The following is a 19,778-nucleotide window of genomic DNA, read 5'->3' on the forward strand; positions in this document are numbered from 1 at the left end:
GGCCAGGGCGTTATCCTCACCAGCCCCCCAAAGCAGATTCTGACCTTCTCCCCCAAAATGAACACAGCATTGCCATTAAGCCAGCCTTAATGCAGAGTGCATGAGACTCCAAGGCAGCTCCCAGACAACCCCTGCTCTGAACAGCCAAAGAATTGGATGTGGTTTTCTCTCTCTATATCTCAGCTGTAAAACATAAGCTGCCTAAACTGGACCCAAAGGCAGGATGAAGCCAGACTTACTTTGGTAGGTGCAGGTAAGAGTGGGAGAGAAGGGCAGGACGTGAAAGGGGAAACAAAAGCGGAGTCCCAGACAGGAGCATCTGCTGCCCGCTGCCCCCAACTATAGCTGCTGGCAGTCTCCTCCTGGAAGAGCTCTGTGACCCCAGGCCCCTGACCACCTTCTGGGAGGGCAGCGTACACATGGACATGCTTTTGCACCGGTGAATAGGGTCTCCTGTTTCTGCTGAGCAGCAGAATGGGTGAAAAGCACATCAGCATTGAAAAGTTTGCTGGTAAAAACTAAAAATATTTTCTTTTCATTCAGTATTTTATTTCAGCCCTTCCTCACCCTCCCATCTTGCTGTAGAAAAGACCATGGCTTGAAAGCAGTTTTGGAGTGGAGAAAACCCACAGCTTGTTACGGTATCTCAGGCTGTCATGTCAACACTTTCAGCTTATTTATCTTTTGTAAAACGAGCAGCATTCAATATCTTCACCTTTGGTATTTCCTCTGGCATATTTAATGTGTTACAGAATCAAGTGGAACACACTCAAAAGAATAATGACAGTAAACACATGGGGTGAAATAATCTTTTCTGAGTGTGGACATGCATAATGTAAATGCTGCCTAAGGACCTGATATAAAACAAGCAAACCCTACAAGATTTCAGAAAATTATTTTAATCTGAAGAAAATTAATTATAAATGATGACTTAATACTCTGTGTCTTGGCTTCTTTCCTGATTACAAGAAGTTTTTTCAGCAGCAAGGGACTGATATCAGGTGGCAAAAGAAAATACTTGATTTAAGTTGAGCAGGGACAGTCAATGAAGATTTTATGCAATCTGTCACATACATTGTTTTTCGTCAAACAATGGAGGACCTGGATGGGAGGCCCAGGGTAATTTCACCAAGGGTCCTACGCTTTACAAAACCACCCGTCACGGTGCTGCGACTCTTCGCTTCACTCCAAAGGAGTGGTTTGGCTCAGGAACAACTTCCCTTACAAACACCAAAGGTCTTCAGTCAAATGCCATTTCATTGCACAATCCGAAACCCAGTGTGTCATGAATACCACAATGATGGAGATAGGAAAGAGTGATTTATACTCTTTGAGCATGTTATCAGTTTACTGTGTCTGCGGTGGTTGTTATAGCATTGTTTGGCTCTCCAGCACCAGTCACACGTTCAGAACTCCAACCCACCGTTGTTTGCATTCGTTTGCTGTAAATACAATACACTCGATTTCTCTGCAGGTAGTTTTCCAGTGACATAGTGAAATTCTGCAGTAACTGGTAGTACTGCTGTTGCTAACTCTGATCTTTCTAGCATTCTGAAACCAAGCTACACACATTAAATCTTTGTTACCTGAGGAAGTTAACTGCATTGTTTTCATGACAGGAAGACACACAGGCATTTGTATTTATTTTCCTCGGCATTTCTCTAGGGCAGTCACTCTGCTTTCTCAGTGCCTCTCATTCTACTTTTGTGATTAAGAGATTTCCATTTTTTAAGAACAGGCAGAGACAGGCTGTTGTTTCAGCCAGGAAACCTGGAAAGAGATGGATAAAACCTCAGCTTTCTTTACTACTGTCCCTGCTGCTGAACTGCACAAAATTCTTTCCTTCCTTCCTTCTCAGGAAGAAAAAAAACCCACAACAGCATAACATGGTACACAGCATGCTCTGAGCATCCATGTATGCAAACACGTTGTCACAGCCAACTCTGCTGGTGCCATAGTCTCCCACAGCTGGCCAACAGCTGGGTGAAAAGCAACTACCCTTGTAGTAACGTTCACATACTCTAACATCTGAACAAATGACAGCTCTACAAAGACCCATCATGGGTCTAAGAGATGACAGATCCAAGAGCTCACACTGCCCAGGATGCCTCCACCCAGCTGAGGTGAATTTAGCTGGTGCACTCGGCCTTTTGGGGGCAGGTTCAGGCAAGATAAGGCATCTTGTGAATCCCATGCAACTCGCTGCATGGTGAAACAAGCGTGCTGACCGTGAAGCACAACTACGTCCTTCCTTACTCACACTGTTGATTCAATATGGGCAATGCTGATTCCAGCTCCACCTAATTCTTCATCCTGGTCTTCACTGTAAGATCTTATTTTAGTCATGCACAAAACTACTTCCCTTGTTCAGGATCTACACAGTCAAGGAATAAAAAGGCTTTATTGGAGCATCAGTTTTGTGCAAAAGCAGTAGAGTTTTCCTGTCAGCTGCCCCTACTGCTACTGATTTTCCTCCCTGTGAAGGAATCAAGAATGAATTCAGGTCTCACTGAGCCAAAGCACAACCATTCATTTCTTTGACCTGTCTTTGGTAGAGCAAAAGCAGAGAATATGTCCCATCCCTGGAAACATTCAAGGTGGGGGCTCTGAGCAACCTGATCTAGTTGAAGATGTCCCTGCTCATTGGGTGGGGGTTGGACTAGATGACCTTAAAAGGTCCCTTCCAACCTAAAGATTCTATGATTCTAAGACAAAATTGACCAACCTAGATGTACACTTACTGCTTATTATATGAAACAAAATCTAAGATATGTTGAATATATGTAAAAGAAACACATATTGTTTCATATAATATAGCGTATGATACGCTGTGCAGTACAGCTTTAAATGTTAGAAACCTCATGTAATCATTAAACCAGCTTTTGTGCTTTTTTCATTCGGAAGTGTCTTTCAGAACAGAGATGCAGTGTTGAAAACTGCCGCTAGATGGGCTGAGAGCAGGGATTAAGTGCAGAGTCTAGACAACAAAAGCATTTAATTATTGGAACAATTAGCTAAGACTGTGAGGCTTTTCCATCATCTGAAGGCTTCAGAAGTCGAGAATGGCTGCTGTGTGCTGTAGAGGGTCAGGCTAGATGATGGGAACAGCCCCACTAGTCTTCAACAGCTCTGTTAGGCTCTGTGCGTATAGTTACAAGGTGTGAACTATTGGTGCAATTTATTTTAGAGTGATGACACCAATAAGCTGAGACTAGAAGAGGAAGAAAGGCGCCTGGTGGTTCAAGCAGAGTGGCTGGGAGCAACAGTTCCTGACCTCCATCTGCCTGTTACATGTTACGCATTAATTTTATCCAAAGTCTACAAAGATCAGTGTGAGGTCTGCCACAGCTTTTGATTGCTGTCTCCACCTATGACACATCTCTGAAGTGCTTTGAGACCTTTGGATTAAAGTCACTCTGAAAGTTACCAGAGTGATAACAGAAGACCATAGGTCACTTCTCCTAGCTGGGTCTAATTCCCCCAGTAGCTTATCTGTGATCATATTACTGTTTTTTCAGTGCCTTTTCCTCCAAAGTGAATGTACTTCTAAAGCATAAATGCTCTGTTTTCATGGTGGTATTATAAATAGCACTTGCAATAAACATCAGAAGTCTCAGCCTCTGGCCACGTAGCTTACTGTTATCAAGGAATGTCGAAGTGCTGATACTGTATTTGTTCATGGTCTCCAAGAGACCTATTCAGGCGAACAGTTTCAGCTGCAGAGACAGAGAATGTCTGCCCAGGAGGTTGCTACTTCATGACTGCTCACTAGAAGCAGGAGATGGGGCTTGGACACCCTCAGGAAAGGTGGGGGTCAGACAAGAGGGACAATCCTTCTCCTGAGCAAAGACTTTAGCTGCTAGGTTGTTTTAGACCCCAGATTGCAACACCATCATGGAAATAACATTTTAACAGCAAGCAGCCACAACTGCATATCGCACATGCCGCGGTTTATCTGAGATCCCCAGCCACAACAGGCCCTTTGCAAGGCTCCAGCTCAAAAGGCTGGACACAGGCTTGGTGCCCGCTGGGCTCCACTCACACATGCCTTGTCTGAGCTAGTCCCTGCAAGCTCCCCGTGTAGTCACTGGGGAGAAAGAGACACTTTGGGGGTGACTTATTACAAAGCAGACATCTGTCTGGAATAGATCAGATGAAATGTGCCCTAAAAGCAGCTCTTTCTGGCTGATTAGATCAGATATCAATGCCTACGCACCGGACACGCGATGGTAGATCAGCTGAGTCTCAGCCCAGGTTGTTCAGGCGAGGGCAGGTCTGTGCTGCGGCACTGGTGCCTGAGGAAGCTGGAAATCAGCAGGAAGCTGAGCGCGAAGGTCAGCCCAGTGCTGCTGCTGCCTGCTCAAATCCCAGGAGGAGACAGGGCACCACAATGCTTTGTTAGCGCTCGGAGGTCTGCAGGCCACTTTCTGGGACCTGCCTGTGCGGTCATTCCGCATCTGGAAGCACGTTATGAGATGTCCTTCAAAGCAGTCAGGTAAACAAACATGGGCCGGGCCAGGAGATTGAAGAAGACAAATACAACCTTCAGCAAGTTTCTGCAGCAAGCTCCATATTACTGAATGAAAGACACACTTCAAAACAAAATAGATTACTAGATCTTACTCTGAATATTATCCTGTGGTGCCCCTGCTCTGCAGTTCTCTGGTACCAAACTCCAGCTGCCGCAGGTCAATAAACCCCCTGGGATTTGATTTTGAGGCAAGGTCCTTGCTTAACTTCCAGGGCTTGAAAAAAGCAGTTGGTTAATGACCTAAACAAGGCAAGGCTTGGTCCAGCCATGCAGTTGTGCCTGATTTTCAATTCCTTTCTGTGGATAATAGCTGGGGCCGTGCGGACAGGAGCAGCAGCACCGTGTTTGCGCAGGACCTGCCTGGATTAGCCCCGCTGGGCCCAGCAGGAGCACCTCCGCCGGGCTCACCCCACAGCACCCTGCTTGCCAGCAAGCAGAGACAGCCGACTGCGTTTCCAGAGGGGCCGTGCATATCCCGGTGCAAATGAACCTCAGCAAGGATTTGCAGGTTGATGCCCGTCCACGTGGGCAGCAGAGCTGGTGTGCCTACAAGCTGCCGGATCCCCACACTTGGCAGAGCTCTGGGCATGGCGGACAAAGGCCAGGCAGGCTGCCAGGACAACATGAGCACGTCTGGCCACGCAGGCCCCAGGGAATAGAGAGGCATCAGCATCCCCTTTGCTGGCCTGGTCCCAGCTTGCTCTAGCCATCTCTCCTCTCCTGTAATTACCAAAAGCAATGGCAAAGAAGAGGTCTCTGCCATCTGGTCAGTGACTAGCCAGCTGCAGGCTCTCACCAGGGCCTCTGGGCACCACTGACAAAGCAGAGGGAGGCAGGCGATGTGCTACCTTTCAGGCAGGGAAAGTGCCGATCCCAGCCCTGCCCTGCAGCCGCTGGAGCCCCGTGTTCCCACGGCCTCCCCGGGCCCTCCCAGGCAGTGCGGCCCAGTGTTGGCAGAGCAGCACCGACCCCAAGCCTGGGGCAGGAGCAGGGAGGGGGCTGAGAAGGAGGGCAAAGGCAGAAGGAACAGGTAAACTTGAGAAAAGTTAGGGGAAAAAAAATCTGGGTCCTTAAGGCACTGTAGATGTATCCAGAGAGAGATGATGCTGTTGTAGGGTTAATTTTCTTGTGGAGCACACTGGGTCCTTTCTGGAATGATCAAGTGCCCTATTTTCTGTTTTCTTTGAGCTTTTCCATTCACCACACTGAACTGAACCTTTCCTTACTACTTTGAACCCTTCCTTACTACTTATGTAAGCCACAGGATGGATGCTCCTTTACTTCATCGATTACTCTTTTATGTCCGTGCAGACTGGGTGCAGCTGCAGGCACGGCAGGATGCTCTGCACGGCCATGGACAGCAAAGCAGTAAGGAATGGGATCTAATCCACTTTCATGCTGGATTTCTTGAATGCTCCTCCCTGCAATATCCAGCCTCACCATGTATTCCCACTTCATGCAAGCAGTATCACCACACTGATACCTACAGAGGAGACTAAGCTTTCCCCACTGACTGTCAGCAGCCAGGGCTAACTATCTAATTTACTTGCTCTGGAACAGCCTTACAGATGTGAGAGCATGCAGCCTCTGGCAGAAACATCTATAAGATGAGACACTCCCAGAATTCCAGGGGGGAAAAAAAACAAAGTTCAGAAGTTCAGAAAAGTGACAGCATTCAGAGAGATCAAAATGGACACTGGTTTCTGCCAGCAGCCTTCTGTCAGAAGGTATTTCCTACACTGAGAAACAGCAGAATTTACTTATTATCAAAGATTAAAAGGACTAAAATCCAGATAGGCAACCTCACCTATTCAAGCTGCTACCCAACTGTGACAGTGTCTGAAGAAGTTGGAGACCTTGGTCTGTCAATCACTGCCCCAAAAGCCTCCCCAGGTGCCTGAACATGCACTTCTGAGCCTGCCCAGAGAGACCAGAGTCCTGACAGTGTCCAACAGTGATACACATCCAGCTCAGCAAGAAACTTCCCCAACTACTTTGCCTGATGGTCTTTTGAGGTTCTACCTACCCCACCAGCTCTGGAGGGGACAAGAGGGAAAGGGGAAGCGAGCAGAGCATTGGTGTCACACTCCCTGGCTGGCTGCACTGAGTGGATAGTCTCTGTGGGACAGCTGACAGCTAACCTGCTTTAGTGTACCCTTTGGGACCAGGAAAGCTGTAGCTGGTACCTTATACCCTTTCATCTCTTCTCCCCATCGCTCTCGTGCTTGGCATGAGGGAGCCAGCTCAGATAGTCAATGAAGAACTAAAGTGATGGGTGTTTCAGGCCAATATTCCAGTGCTGATCTGACAGGTCCGTCAGGACAAAGGTGGATGCTCCCAGGGATTTCCTCATACACAACTAGGGCTGAATCAATACCATGTTCTTACACGCTCTGAATAGATCCTGCCCCATCGCTGAACCAGAAGCTTTTTCCCCTAGTTAAAAGAGCACGAACTTACCCACTTAAGTAAAATAAAGCAGCAGCCAGCCCCAGGGTGCCTCCAGCCAGAACTCGGCTGTAATCGCTCTGCTGGCTCTTCTCACGTGGAAGATTCACTGTCCTTTCAGCTTTGCTAGCTGTAGGTCATGACATGTGGTTGCAGCTGAATAGTTCCCCAAGGGATTCATCCTGAAGGGACTGATCCTTCACAGTCCTGCCCTGCACCAGCGCTGATGCATGGGAGGTAAAACTCCATCACTCCAGACTGAAGGCCTATTGCACTTGCTATAGATCCATGCAAGTAACAGCATAGCACACAGGAGAATAGGTTCATGGTTCTTGAAGAAGAAAGCAGAGATCTTCCAAGTTTCCAGCAGTCCTGCTTTATTTCCAGCAAGGTTAAAAGCTCTGAAGTGCCCATGTTGGCCACATGTAAAAAACCAGCCAATGAGTAAAGCTCAAAATTAAATTACTGCCTTGATTAAGAGCTTTCAGGGCCTCAGGACAAGATGTGAATATGAGCCCTTTGGCTTTTTTTGATTTAGCAATGCATTTCTCAAATTCGTTTCTTGGTCTAGCTTCATCCTAGAGATGCTCTTCAAAGAGCCAAGTGCAAACCTCACAGCCTCCTGTGCCTGCCAGTTCTTTGTCATTACTTTTGATGCACAGTCTCTGTGGAAACTAAAGCTAAAAATAATCACCCTCATCTCCTTTACTGGCACATACCATTTTCTTCTCTAACCATAACTGCTTGATCTACCTGCATTCATGATCTTCTGGGAAGAACCCCCCTCCGGATGTTCAAGGCTACAGGCACATCTCCATGGAAGAAGGGATGCATCATTTCAGCCCATAGGACCAGGAATGATATAGCATAAGTGTTCTCTAGTTATTGTAGAGCTTATGAAGTGAAACTTGAGGATAGAATTCCAGTTTTATTGTGACTGTGGAAGCAGCTAAAACGTTTTGTGCTGATAGAGACAGAGTGAAAGCAGAAAATTACTGCTTTGATCTGAAACCTGTGTTTTAAAATAAAATACTAAGAAACTTGAGAAGTAGTACAGTCTAGTGGCTCAAAAAGGTAATAATGAAATACAGTATTTTCAATTCAGAAAAAGGTAAAGAAAAGCCACAGAAGCAGAAAACTGCAGAATCCAGTAGAAGGATTGGCATGCATAGTGCAGCCATTTGCCCTAGGGCAAAGGGGAGCTCCAATGGAACCTGATCATATTAAATGTGAAGCTAAAATTAGATGCTTGCAAAAGCAGATCAGGAGGTAAAAATTAAAAATAGCTGCTGTATCTGCAGAAAGTGGTGGAGAATTAGATTTGAAGTCACCAGAGGAAGATGATTTAGGGGATGATACGTATAAATGGGAGAAGAAAAAGGAGCTGGGAACAGCAGCATGTGTAACAACGGATAGATTACCATCCCAAGGCAGGGGGTGCAGCAGATAAGATGACTGCTGCTTTACCAGACAAGAAATGACCGAGGGGACTTGGGACAGATAGCTGCTGATCTTGGGCCACAGAAAACAAGCACAGCTGTAGACTAGAGTGTAGGCCTTCTAGACTACTTCAAACTTTGAATAGAAATTAAATGGGCAAATTGATTAGAACTTGTGCTAACATCAGCTTTTACTCAAATTGTGAGTAAAGGATCAGCATATACCCTCCTTGATGACTGCATTAAGTCAAATTACCAAGCAGACAGGTAAGAAGAAAATGCAGCTGGTAGCACTAAGCCACAAGCCAAGAAAAGACAAAGCACATTTTATTGATAAATGAGGAATTGCTCAAACATTGGTAGGATGTAATCCCAAGTAGAAACCACCCATTGCTGATGGGGCTCTGGTACCTGCAGCCCTTTGGCAGCAACAGCAATCAGTCAGGTTCCTTGAACCAGGGATGGATTATGAGAACTGGCTGCCCAAATACACCCCCCGTTTGTAATGAGTGCTGGTGTAGCAGAACAAGAGGGAACCTACCTAGAATCAGCTAGAAAAATGCTTTGAAATGTTACTAAGTATTATGGGTTCGCACCAGGAGGAAAGAAAAAAGGGGGGGGAAGTTACTGCATTGGCCAAGCAGTATCCACAGCAAAACAATAACTGAAGACATGTGGAGAATAGGATCTGACTGAGGCAGATTTTCTTAAGGAAAGAATGCAAGAAAAATAGGGTCAGGGTTACTACAGATTTTTCTAGGCCCTAGAGTGCTTGCCCTGAAATGAAGGGCAAGACCTTTGACTGTGTTCATATGGGCACAAATTTTAAGGATAGCACAACTAGCTCTGTATTGTCTTCCTGACTCAAGATGAAGAATAAGATATCCAGACAAGAAGAATGCTACTGAGCATAGGCAAGTTGCTGGAAGTTGCTAGTGAAAAGTATAAAGAAAGTTTCTAAAAACACAAGTCAGACATTTTTATTTCTTTTTCATGCTCTAAATGCTGTCTGTAGGAAGGCAGTGTTAAGGGCACACCTGGATTCACTTGACATGGCAGAAAAGGGAATTCCACATTTGTGTCAGGCTCTAAAATACAACTCAGAATAGCTGTTGCTAACATACATGAACTTGATCTTAACCTTGAAAGAAACTGCCTCATTCACTAGTATTTAAGAGGGGATGCACTCCTACCTTGTAGCATTCTTTTGAATAATTAACAAGTTAATATTTAAAGATGACTAAGCAGCAAAAAAAAAAAAAATGGCCTCTGACTTTGTGACAACAACTTTGCTTTAGGCAATACAGGAAGTCTGTAGCTGGGAAGGAATACATCCTAAATGCTGCCACAAGAATAAAAGCAGATGATCCAGAATGACACAGAATGTCTGACGTGCAATCATGACTTGCTCGAGAGTTGGGCATTTGTGGAAGCATAAGGGATTATCTTAAGACAGCTTCCAAAAGTGAGATTCCCTACCAGCTCCCCAAGAGTTTGCAGCAGGGCAGGCAGCCAAACCAGCATGGTGCAACACAGCATGGCCAAGTTCCCCAGCTTCATGGTCTGCCCAGTTCTAGGAGATAGGGGGAAATAAAAAGTCTGTAGCTACCCTGTATCCTCGAGCAGATGATGAACCCAGAGTCTTGCAGCTCTTCACATCAGGAAGGCACCAATCCTCTTTCTTGCCTCCAGAAAGAGCTACACACCTACACCTTCCACTGATGAAAATAAAAGGTGCACAAGCAGAGCCAGAGCCCTGGTGAATTCGCTGCACACCACAGAACACTGCTCAGTTCCAGTACAATAGAAGCTACTAATACCGCTGGCCTGTCAGCTGGCATTTCAGCATCCTGGCTCCAGCCTGTGTTTGAGACGGATTTGCTCGCTGGGATGATAGTAGCCATAGAGATACAGATCCCAGAGTGACTCCATTCAGCACTGTCTGCACTGGCTACTGGGGATTTGACATTGTCTGATCTCTCTTGGGCTCAAGTTCCCATGACTTTTCCTCCAGGCCAGTGGCAAAACTCGCAGCCACCACTGACACCATCCTAGCTCCCACAGCAGGGACTCTTCTGGGACTTAGCACACACAGTATGTACATTTCTCAGCATAGCCACACAGGCCTGACCCTCAGACCTCTGATTACCACATCCTAAACCACAGAGCATGAGTCCTTAAACACCCCCTAATGCTGATGGATTCTATTCTCTGACATGGAATTCCCCATTGCTATCCCATACTAACCCTTCAGCTTCATTTTCCTTCACTGCCACCATCCAGCCTTTCTTCCTGCCCTGGGTTTCTGATCATAATTCCTCCCTCTAGCATCACAGCAGGTATCATACCTTATTTCATCTGCTATAGCTGCATAACTATAGCCTGCTACCAGAAGAATTCATGCAGCATGGGAGAATTTTCATGAGCTTGCTCCACTGATGGCTGCAAGACAGATTGCTGCCAGCTGAGAATACCTTACCTACAGAGACCTGGCAGATTTCCAGGCCCTTTGTTCCCTCAGTACAGAGGGATCAAGTACACAGCATCTCCTGATAGCAACGCTGATTCTTGTGTAGTCAAGATAAAGCTAGTAAATCAGTCAAAGAGTTTTGTTTTTTTTTTTTCCCCGCTTCCCCACTCTCATGAGTAAATAAGACACTGAGTATTTTGGTGCTGCCAGCATGAATGTGATGTCACTTCAAAGGCAAAGGCTGCTCAGCCCTTTGTGGGTGTCCAGGGTAAGTGAGAGCAGCTGCTTGCTCCTGCTGCATGATGCTTTCCATTTCATCTCAGCTGCAGGACTCTAGCAGATATCAAAGCCAGCAACATTCTGCATCAGTCCCTCCCCCTTGTGAAGGAAAACAAGTCTTATCCTAGTGAGCCAGAAGGGGACATAGTGTTATTTTTCCTTTTTAAAATCTTGCTTGCCATGGACTACATGTCATACTCACCTTAGTCTGCAGAGACAGGCACCATTAACATTTAGCTGTGTAGAACACACATATGCAGCTTGAATTTCTACAAAACACAAGCATGTATCTGTCAATCTATGTTTTACTAGCTATAGTCCTGCCAGCCACATTTGGTCTCCCTGTCTTCTGAAGGCAGGCACTTGTTTCATCTACAAAAAAGTGAGATAAAGTTTCAGCCCTATCAAAAAACAGAATGCCTCTTTCTTGAATTCATATTAAGTTTTTGTTGAAACAGTCAATCATGATGTGCTAAGCCTTCCAACTTTGTTTCAGTTGTTGGCTAGACCTTAGCCATCAATGAAGCATACACTGATCTAATCCATTCCTTCTCTCGTGTGCAAAAATACACAATTACCATTTTGTAACTAAGCCATCCTGGTGACTATCAGGGCTATCTGTGACCAAGTCAGTTTGTCACAGATCTGGAGCTTCAGTTGGTAGATAAACACATACTAAATAGGCAGGAGCGTAGTTTTGTATTATTGAAGGTCAATTAAAAAAAGTTTCAGCCACATCATGTGTAACTTTAAAACCCAAAGAACTGAGATTGAAAAACTTAATCTATATAGTTAGCAGGGTTTTTTCCTTAGACAATATGAGAAATTCACAGAATTTTATAGATTTTCGGGATGAAATACATATTTTAAATAAGTATGCACAACAATGCAAACAGGGAGCCTTTGGCTAAAAGACAAAAAACAGGGGGCAAAGGCAAACAATGGCTCATCAGGTGTTAGAAAAAAAAACATTACAAAGAAGAGACCTCTGAGAAAAACTCCATTTAACCTCCCGCTCAAAGCAGTGCTAACTTTGATCATGTGACAAATACTAATTTGCTTCAGGTCTAGCTTTGAAATTTAACATAGAGTAATAGAATTACCAAAACACCTAAATAGTGATCTCTCTGGTAACCTTGTACCAGTGATCCTATCATAGATCACCATGATGAAACAGCACAGCGCTTTTTATCTCAGGTGTCTATAATTCTGTTAGGAAGAGAGCAGAGAGGGTCCAATAGTTTTGACTTGCCAAAAAAAGTCCTATGCGCGGCAAAGTACATTTCTCAACTCTTCTCTGTCCCTCTCTTCCAAACTATTCATGGTGATACAGATATAACATTACAAAACAAGCCACCTGTGACAACTGTCAGTTCAGGGCAGCATTAGGTAAAAAAATGAATTCACTTCAAGGAGGAATGGGGATTTAAGGCTAGTATTTGGAAGATGGAACTGATGCAAGCAAAGAGGTCAGAAAGGACATAAAAGCCATTGTCAGCAGAAGTTCTTGAGAGGCAGGAGAACAGCTAGTGCAAGAGCTCTTCAGATTAACACCTACTTATATTTAGAATCAACTACCTGACTCAGTACTTTAAATCTCAATAAAAGCTTTGTATTCTACATTAGCTAACACCAAAGTGTTATAATTGCTATATGCACAGCCTTTCCACAAGGGTCACACTATGTTTACAGCTCAATGCAATTCTGCTGGGTACAGCCTGCTAGCAGAGATGAAAGAAAAGATCACACATCTTTTAAACCCTATGCCCAGTCTTCTGCTGAGAATTGTCTCTTGGGTTGCAGAAGGTCCAGGACACAGAGGGAAGGTCCTGAGAAGACAACATAGTGATTCAGTGCCATACTTTTGATGCAAAAGTTAGAACTGAGTACTGCTTTTTCTCTTATCTTCCCTCAAGAGGCCTTTGTAAGGTGGGATAATACCTGGTACTTGAGTGATCATTGAGAATAGGCAAGCCTGTTTTCTTGTGGCAGTAACAGAGATTGTTAAACAGGAAACAGCAGATGCTCATTGCTTGCAAATCCCTTATCTGGGAAGAAAAAGCAGAGCATGCTTTTAGTAAAGGACACCTGAACATTGCACTTCTTACCTCTTCCAAGAGGAAGTTCAAATGAAGTTTTGGACAGTCATAAGTAGTACACCCCTCCTTCCCCCAGCTGTGGGCTGACAGAAGGAAGTGCTGAGCAGCACCAACCACCTTTAGTCTGCAAGAGTGATATATAGTCCTTTCTACAAAAAAGTCAAGGCATCAGTGTAAAAAAACCTTCTGTAGCACAGATATCTCATTCAGCTATCAGGGTCGGCAATAGCTAAAGCCATGTTCTAGAAGCTACAAAGCTAATACATTTGCATTGCTCTTATAGCAGTAAGGACTCAAGGCACAATTCTTTCCACAACAGGCATACTTATTTTATTATGTTCTTTGGACTGGAAGTTTACTTTCAGAAAGTCAGTAGCTCTAGCACACTGAACAATCAGGATTTGTGTTATGTACACACTATTAGGTCCATTTTCATTCTAAACAGCTTAAATAAAAAAAAAACCCTGAACAACCACTTATTACATTTGTCAAAACAAACATTTTGTAAGCAGTTAGCAGAAAGCCAGATATCTTTAATAAAGAGGCCCACATGGAAGAGCCAAATATTGCTCCCAATGAATAAGCTGAACATCATTGAAGACTTAGTCATATTCAGACATCTCCAGTTACATCCTTTCACACACAAGCATTGTTCATGTACCTCAAAGAATTCACAGAAGCCCAGACACTAGCAGTTAGAATATACCAGCTTTGATTTCTACAGTATTTGTAAGAATTTTGGGACATACTTTACTTTTTTAGTGTTTGTCATCTATTGCACACACACACACACACACTCTCTCATCTTTGTTAAATGATTTTTATAGTGAAACTATAAGCTATCTTCTTGTTCAGAGATTGTCCCAAGCCATTAGATAGTAACAACATGCACAAGACCGAAGTTTGTACAAAGTATCATCAGTTACTATTGCAATAAATCCTAATGGCTCCATGCTCTTGGCAGTGTGATGTAAAAGTGGAAGCACCTCAAAGTATCACCTTGTTTTTATATTCCTCTTTGAGTTGAATATGTTGCTGGACTTTGAGAAATTCTGTTTGATTGGTTGTGCAGGTTGGTGTCCTTGTACACAAACCAAATATTTCCTCCCCATAAAACCATGTTAAGCAAGCCAAACACCTGCAGGTTAAGAAAAAAAGGCGAGATTAAGTTTAAAAACACAAACAACAAACAAAACCCACACAACAGACAGACAGAATAAGACTTCAAGGCAAGCCAGGAAAAAACACTGTCCTTGGCACCCCTGTTGATCTGGACAGGATGTTTCCACATGCTTTAGAGCATTGCAAGCTATTTTAAACAGACTACTTTGGAAATCAGGTAGTCAGTTTACTCTGTCCTTTGCATAGAATTAGACAAATTCTTTTCAGTCGCTCAGCACCTCTGCATATGCACATCCAGAGCACATAATTAATTATTACTGGGCTGATGAATAACACCCAGAGTTTCAAAAAGCAAGATTCACTAGGAAGATCATACAATAAGCCTCATTCGCCCTGCTGTGAGGAGTTCTTTCTATGAACATGAGCTTTGTATCATTGTATTACAAGGAGCAGCTATGTGATGTGTAAAAATGCCCACAGCTGATTAAGAAGCTAGGTTCACCACCAAAGGCAGAGCGGGAAGAAGTGTTTCCTCCTTACTTATATCAGTCAATAAGCCACTTGGGTGGCTCAGTAACATATTTTAAGGTGGTCTTGGCTACAGACAGAGATCGTATAGACACTCAAATGTGTCTGGAAATGCTGCATCTAACAGCTCTAGAGACAGATCCTACAAGATTTTACTCTTAATTTCTTTGAAGAAAGAATTTTCCTTCTAAAGAAAAAAAATTGGTCAGTGTTTTACCTGAATGGTTATCAGCCTCAATGGCTGATAACTCATAAAGCAGCCTTAACACATAAAGCAACACGTGCTATTGGTAGAACAGGGCTCTCAGGTGCCATTGGCTATTTTCTAACACATTTATTGTACCCATACGGCAGACAACATACATACCACAGACACATTCAGAGTTCCCATGCTGGTCACAGAAGCAAAACGACAAGTTGTTGTTGGTGCTTTGCAAGGTCCAATTCCTGGAATAATGCTGGCCCCTGTGGACATTTTGATGTCAGCAAGTGCCTTGGCCCAAGCAAGAGTACTGACCAGCCACAGAAAGGCTGTTATGACAGTGATAGCCAAGTCCTACAGAAGAGAAGTTCTCATTACTAGGTTAAAAAAAATTTGCATCAATGTACAAAAGAGAGTAAGGCATAGAAAGTATCAATCATATCAACTAAACAGCATCAGTGCTACTGATCAAAAGCAAATTTAGCCATTAGCAATGTTGTAATTAGAATGCAAGTTATAATCTGTGCTGATAATCAGCTAAAAACTGCATGCCTTTTGCATCTATCAAGCATAAGTAATCTTATCCTTTGTAAGAAATTAGTTTCAAAAAATCAGATGCCTAGCACTTATGTTATAAAAGTTTAAGTCAAAGTTTACTAAAGTGAGAGTGACAGGGGCGAAAGTGCAGAGGATTTAAATCTGGATAGCTGATATGCTAAAATTTGGCTTGAAAGGTCACTAGGTCTGTTTCTGGGCATGTCCTGAAGCGTCTCATTCTGAGGATCAAGGCTTTGGTATTTAGGGTGACTAAAATCCACAAGATAACTATTTTCCTCTACCAACTGCATCTGTACAGCAGGTGCCCTACACAAAGAAAATTCACAGAGACTAAACAGAAGAGGTTCCACCTATGGAGTAATTATATATTCAAATATATGACACAAAAGAAAAGTTGTGGCAAAGACACTGTTTTCCTGAGAAGATGGAACTTCATTCCACTCTTTGCTTCAATAACTGCATAAGGTATAATGTCATAGATGTTTCAGGACTTTGGGTCCCCTTTCCTGCTAGAGTGCTGTAGTGACTAGACACTTGCATTCACACTCCAGCTAGCTTTTGGAACTACTGAATATTCATGAGTTATTCAGATATTCTTGTGTTAGTAGTATTTCTCATCTCTGCGGTTTCAAAGGCAAAAACATTAAATTATCTTAGTATTACTTACAATTAGTGGAAACTTGCTATTTTGCTGATACACGTGCTTATATCCAATATATACCACAAGGGCAGCAATGCAGTAGAGGAATACCAGCACTGCAAGAGTAACAAAGAACTGTGCAGAAGAGGAGAAGTTGCCCACGAGATAGACATCAGTCCAAGTACCACCACAGTATTTTGGGTCTGGTGCACTAAATACAACAGTATTCAACCTGCAAAGATTATATCCTTCATGTAGTTAGTTTGCTACAGTGGAAACTTCATACAGTTATGCTTCACAATAACAGTGCTTCAGCATTCTGGTTGTGTAAGTTTACTCTAAAAGAGAGTTTATATTTGTATAATGTATCGGTTATACAACACAAACATTTGTCAAGGTATCTGAAGTTTGTTCCCCATCCTGCATTGGGATATGCAATAACAGCTTCAGGAGAAGAATCTGAATATTACATTTAGAACAATTGAAGAAAAACCCCGATTTGGAAGCAGACTTAACTGAACCATTTTAGATTTAACAACATTAATTTGGAGACTGGCAGTTAAATGAAGGGATCAGAACTTAAAAAGAAGAGTTGCATTACAGCTACAAGAAATGCAAGCACTGAACATTCAAGCATAGGAAGTTCAATAAAACCTGTGACCAGCAGCAACCACTCAGTGACCAGCACAGAACCTTTTCAGATTTCCACTCTCTCCTCCAAGGGCTGTTATAATGCTGGGTTTTGTGATCAAGTTCTATACTTCTGTAGCAATTTTTACAAGCTAGACTCTGAATCCACTTCTATACTTACACCTATGCTTATCAAACATGTATGGAGCACCAACTCTGCACTTGTAACTATGCAGCTGTGAGAATGAAGAGGAAGCCTTCGTCCTCATGCTCTAGGAAAGGAGGTCATCTCTACAAAAGCGCTACAATGACAGTGGAGTATTTAGTTTTTATGTACTGGGTACACCCCACCAAAATCATAGTAGAATAAACTGAAAAGTAAGTATTTTCCATTCAGTTTTTAAACAAAAAGATTATGATAATGACACATCCAAAATAATTTTATCTATGCCTCCAAAGCAACTACTACTGATGAAGAAATAGGCTGCTAAGATTAATTTCATTGTTTTGCTTATTAATTCTCTTCTGTAGCATTCATGCACTGCTAGAATAGATCTTAAGGTGGAGTAATACAAAGCAGTAATACAGCCTATTGCCATTTCTACCTACTTCTTTCTATAGGGCACTAACAACCACAATGCTTTGAACAATTACATATAAATTATTGTGGTTTTTTTTTACTACTGCAGAGCAAGTCAGGTTTCACATGTTAATTCAGAGATATACAGTTAATTATGTATTCATAGGAAGACAGATGGGAAAAAAGTGAATAAGAACTATTTAGTGTATGAGTGACAACTGAAGACCTAATACTCACCTGAATGGATAAGCAAAAGCAGCTGTAATTGTTTTGTTTACCACACCTTTGCAAGAAACTAGAAGGGTAGTTTCACCTTGAAAGCCTCCACAGGTGGCAAAGGCAAAGATGGAAAAAATCTATATGAATTGATACATAAACATATTAGTACACACCACTAGACCTCAAAGGAAACGAGCTCAGCCTTTAGCTGAAAAAGCTAATGAAAGCAAGAAATAGGGACTAAGTAAGCTATGGGAAAGCATGAAGCAATGTCAAGAGATAATGGAAACATGCAGTTTCTACAATCCAAAAACATGAGCAACACCACTAACAAAAGCCAATTTGAAAGTTCTTTTGTTCTATAGTTTTATTAGCTCTACATAAAAAAGTTTATTTTCTTTTTTTTTAATGCTAAAAGCCATCTCAGTACCTCTTGCAGTTCATGAGAGAAGTATTTTTAGGAGTCTCAGATATCCATAACAGCATATTAGCATAGCTAGAAGCTACATGCTCAGAGTATTGCACATCAACTTGACTCCCTAAGCAGCTGTTGTTTTTCCCTTTGTTCACCAACAAAATCCTAAACCCCCAATAATCAGAACACACAACACACAGCAGCACAAGTTACTATGACAAACTTGTAATTAACACATAGATGTTATATATCCACAGAACTGTTCTCTTCCCTCCCAGCCAAAGGGCTGGGCTGAAGAGCAGCATCATCTTGAACACCCACCGCCAGTGACACGAGGCGAGGAGCAGACAGCCCATTACCACACACCAGTTCAGGCCTACCCAGCTGTGACACAGGAGCAAAGCCAGGCCTGGGAAAGGAGAAGAAACAGGCCCACAAGGAGAATAAGAGCTCCCCCTGTGCCTGCCCAGCCCCACTCACCCACTCAAGGGCCTTAAGGAAGCCCAGAGGCTCCAGGAGCAAGCCAAAGTCCACCCTCAAGCCAGCCATCCTGGGCAACACCAGAGCAGCCTGCAGGGACCCACACCAGCACCCACCCACAGCTGCAGCCCTCCTCAGGCACCTCCCTATAGGGCCAGCATCTGTGCTCCTCCCTGCCACACCCCTGCCACACCCACTTACCTCACACTGGGGCTGGCCTCACTCTCTGCTACCTCATGCTGTGATGGCCCCACCCCCTGTTACATCACACCAGCGCTCTTCAGCCCCAAATCAGAGGCCAGGGGAGGCCAGGCCCCAGTGGGAGGGGAGAGCCCAGCAGTGAGGGGCCGGCGCTGTGTCATGGAGGGCCTTGGTGCAGTACCTGTCACAGGAAGGAACAGGTTCGGCCATTTTGTGGAGTGTGGAAGCAGTGATGTCCTTCCTTCCCCGGGAGGCTGAAGGGGCTGTCACTGGCTGAATTGAGAAGGTGCTGCCGCAGCGAGGCCATGAGGACTGCGGCATCAGGGCTGTGTGTCCTTGCGGCCAAGCCCCGCAGGGAGTGGTGACCAGCAGGTAGCGGGCAGAGGACAGCAGGCATTGGAAGGTCCTTTTGCCGTACCTTGATTCCTGGGCTTACTGATTTTATTAGCAAACAAGGCAGAGGCTCTTGAGAATTCTTGTGCAGTAGAAGCTTGCTGAAATCTCATCCACTACATTTGATTTTTTAAAGCTTTAAATAATTTCTGTGATTGTGGTCTATTGTTGACATGTTAATCTTCAGCAAAACCAAAGAGCTAAAAACTTGTTCTGAAGAAGAGCAAAAGGCCTATGAGAGGGGCTGCCCTCTGCTGTCCTCCCTGATGGGAGAGCACGGTGAGCCAAGGCAGCCAATGGATACAGCATTTGCTGCAGCAGTTTCCTGGCTCTGCTTCAAGACCTTCTAGAAACTTCTGGGATTGCTGGGGGATTCCTGGGAACCCTCTGAGGAACATCAGGGCATGGAAAGGGATAGCTGTGGGAGGCTGTGGCTGCTGGGAAGATCTGGTAGCTTCTAGCAAGTTCTGTGAGCTGCTCCTGGCCAAATTGTTGCTGGGAGGTTTTGTCCTGGCTGAGCCTGGTTATGGCAGCCAGGCAGCCT

General features: G+C 43.9%; 1 protein-coding gene across 1 annotated transcript; it reads right to left on the reverse strand.

Moving 5' to 3' along the window:
• Positions 1 to 14,272: 14,272 nt before the first annotated feature.
• On the reverse strand, positions 14,273 to 18,709 carry SYPL1 (synaptophysin like 1; the record flags this gene model as incomplete). Its single annotated transcript, XM_082014114.1, has 5 exons — positions 14,273 to 14,404; positions 15,284 to 15,472; positions 16,344 to 16,548; positions 17,764 to 17,882; positions 18,641 to 18,709. The coding sequence occupies 5 exons, from the start codon at positions 18,707 to 18,709 to the stop codon at positions 14,273 to 14,275; spliced, it is 714 nt and encodes a 237-aa protein (XP_081870240.1).
• Positions 18,710 to 19,778: the final 1,069 nt, after the last annotated feature.

Source organism: Phaethon aethereus (genome assembly GCF_964289735.1).
Source record: "Phaethon aethereus genome assembly, chromosome: 1".
NCBI lineage: Eukaryota > Metazoa > Chordata > Aves > Phaethontiformes > Phaethontidae > Phaethon > Phaethon aethereus.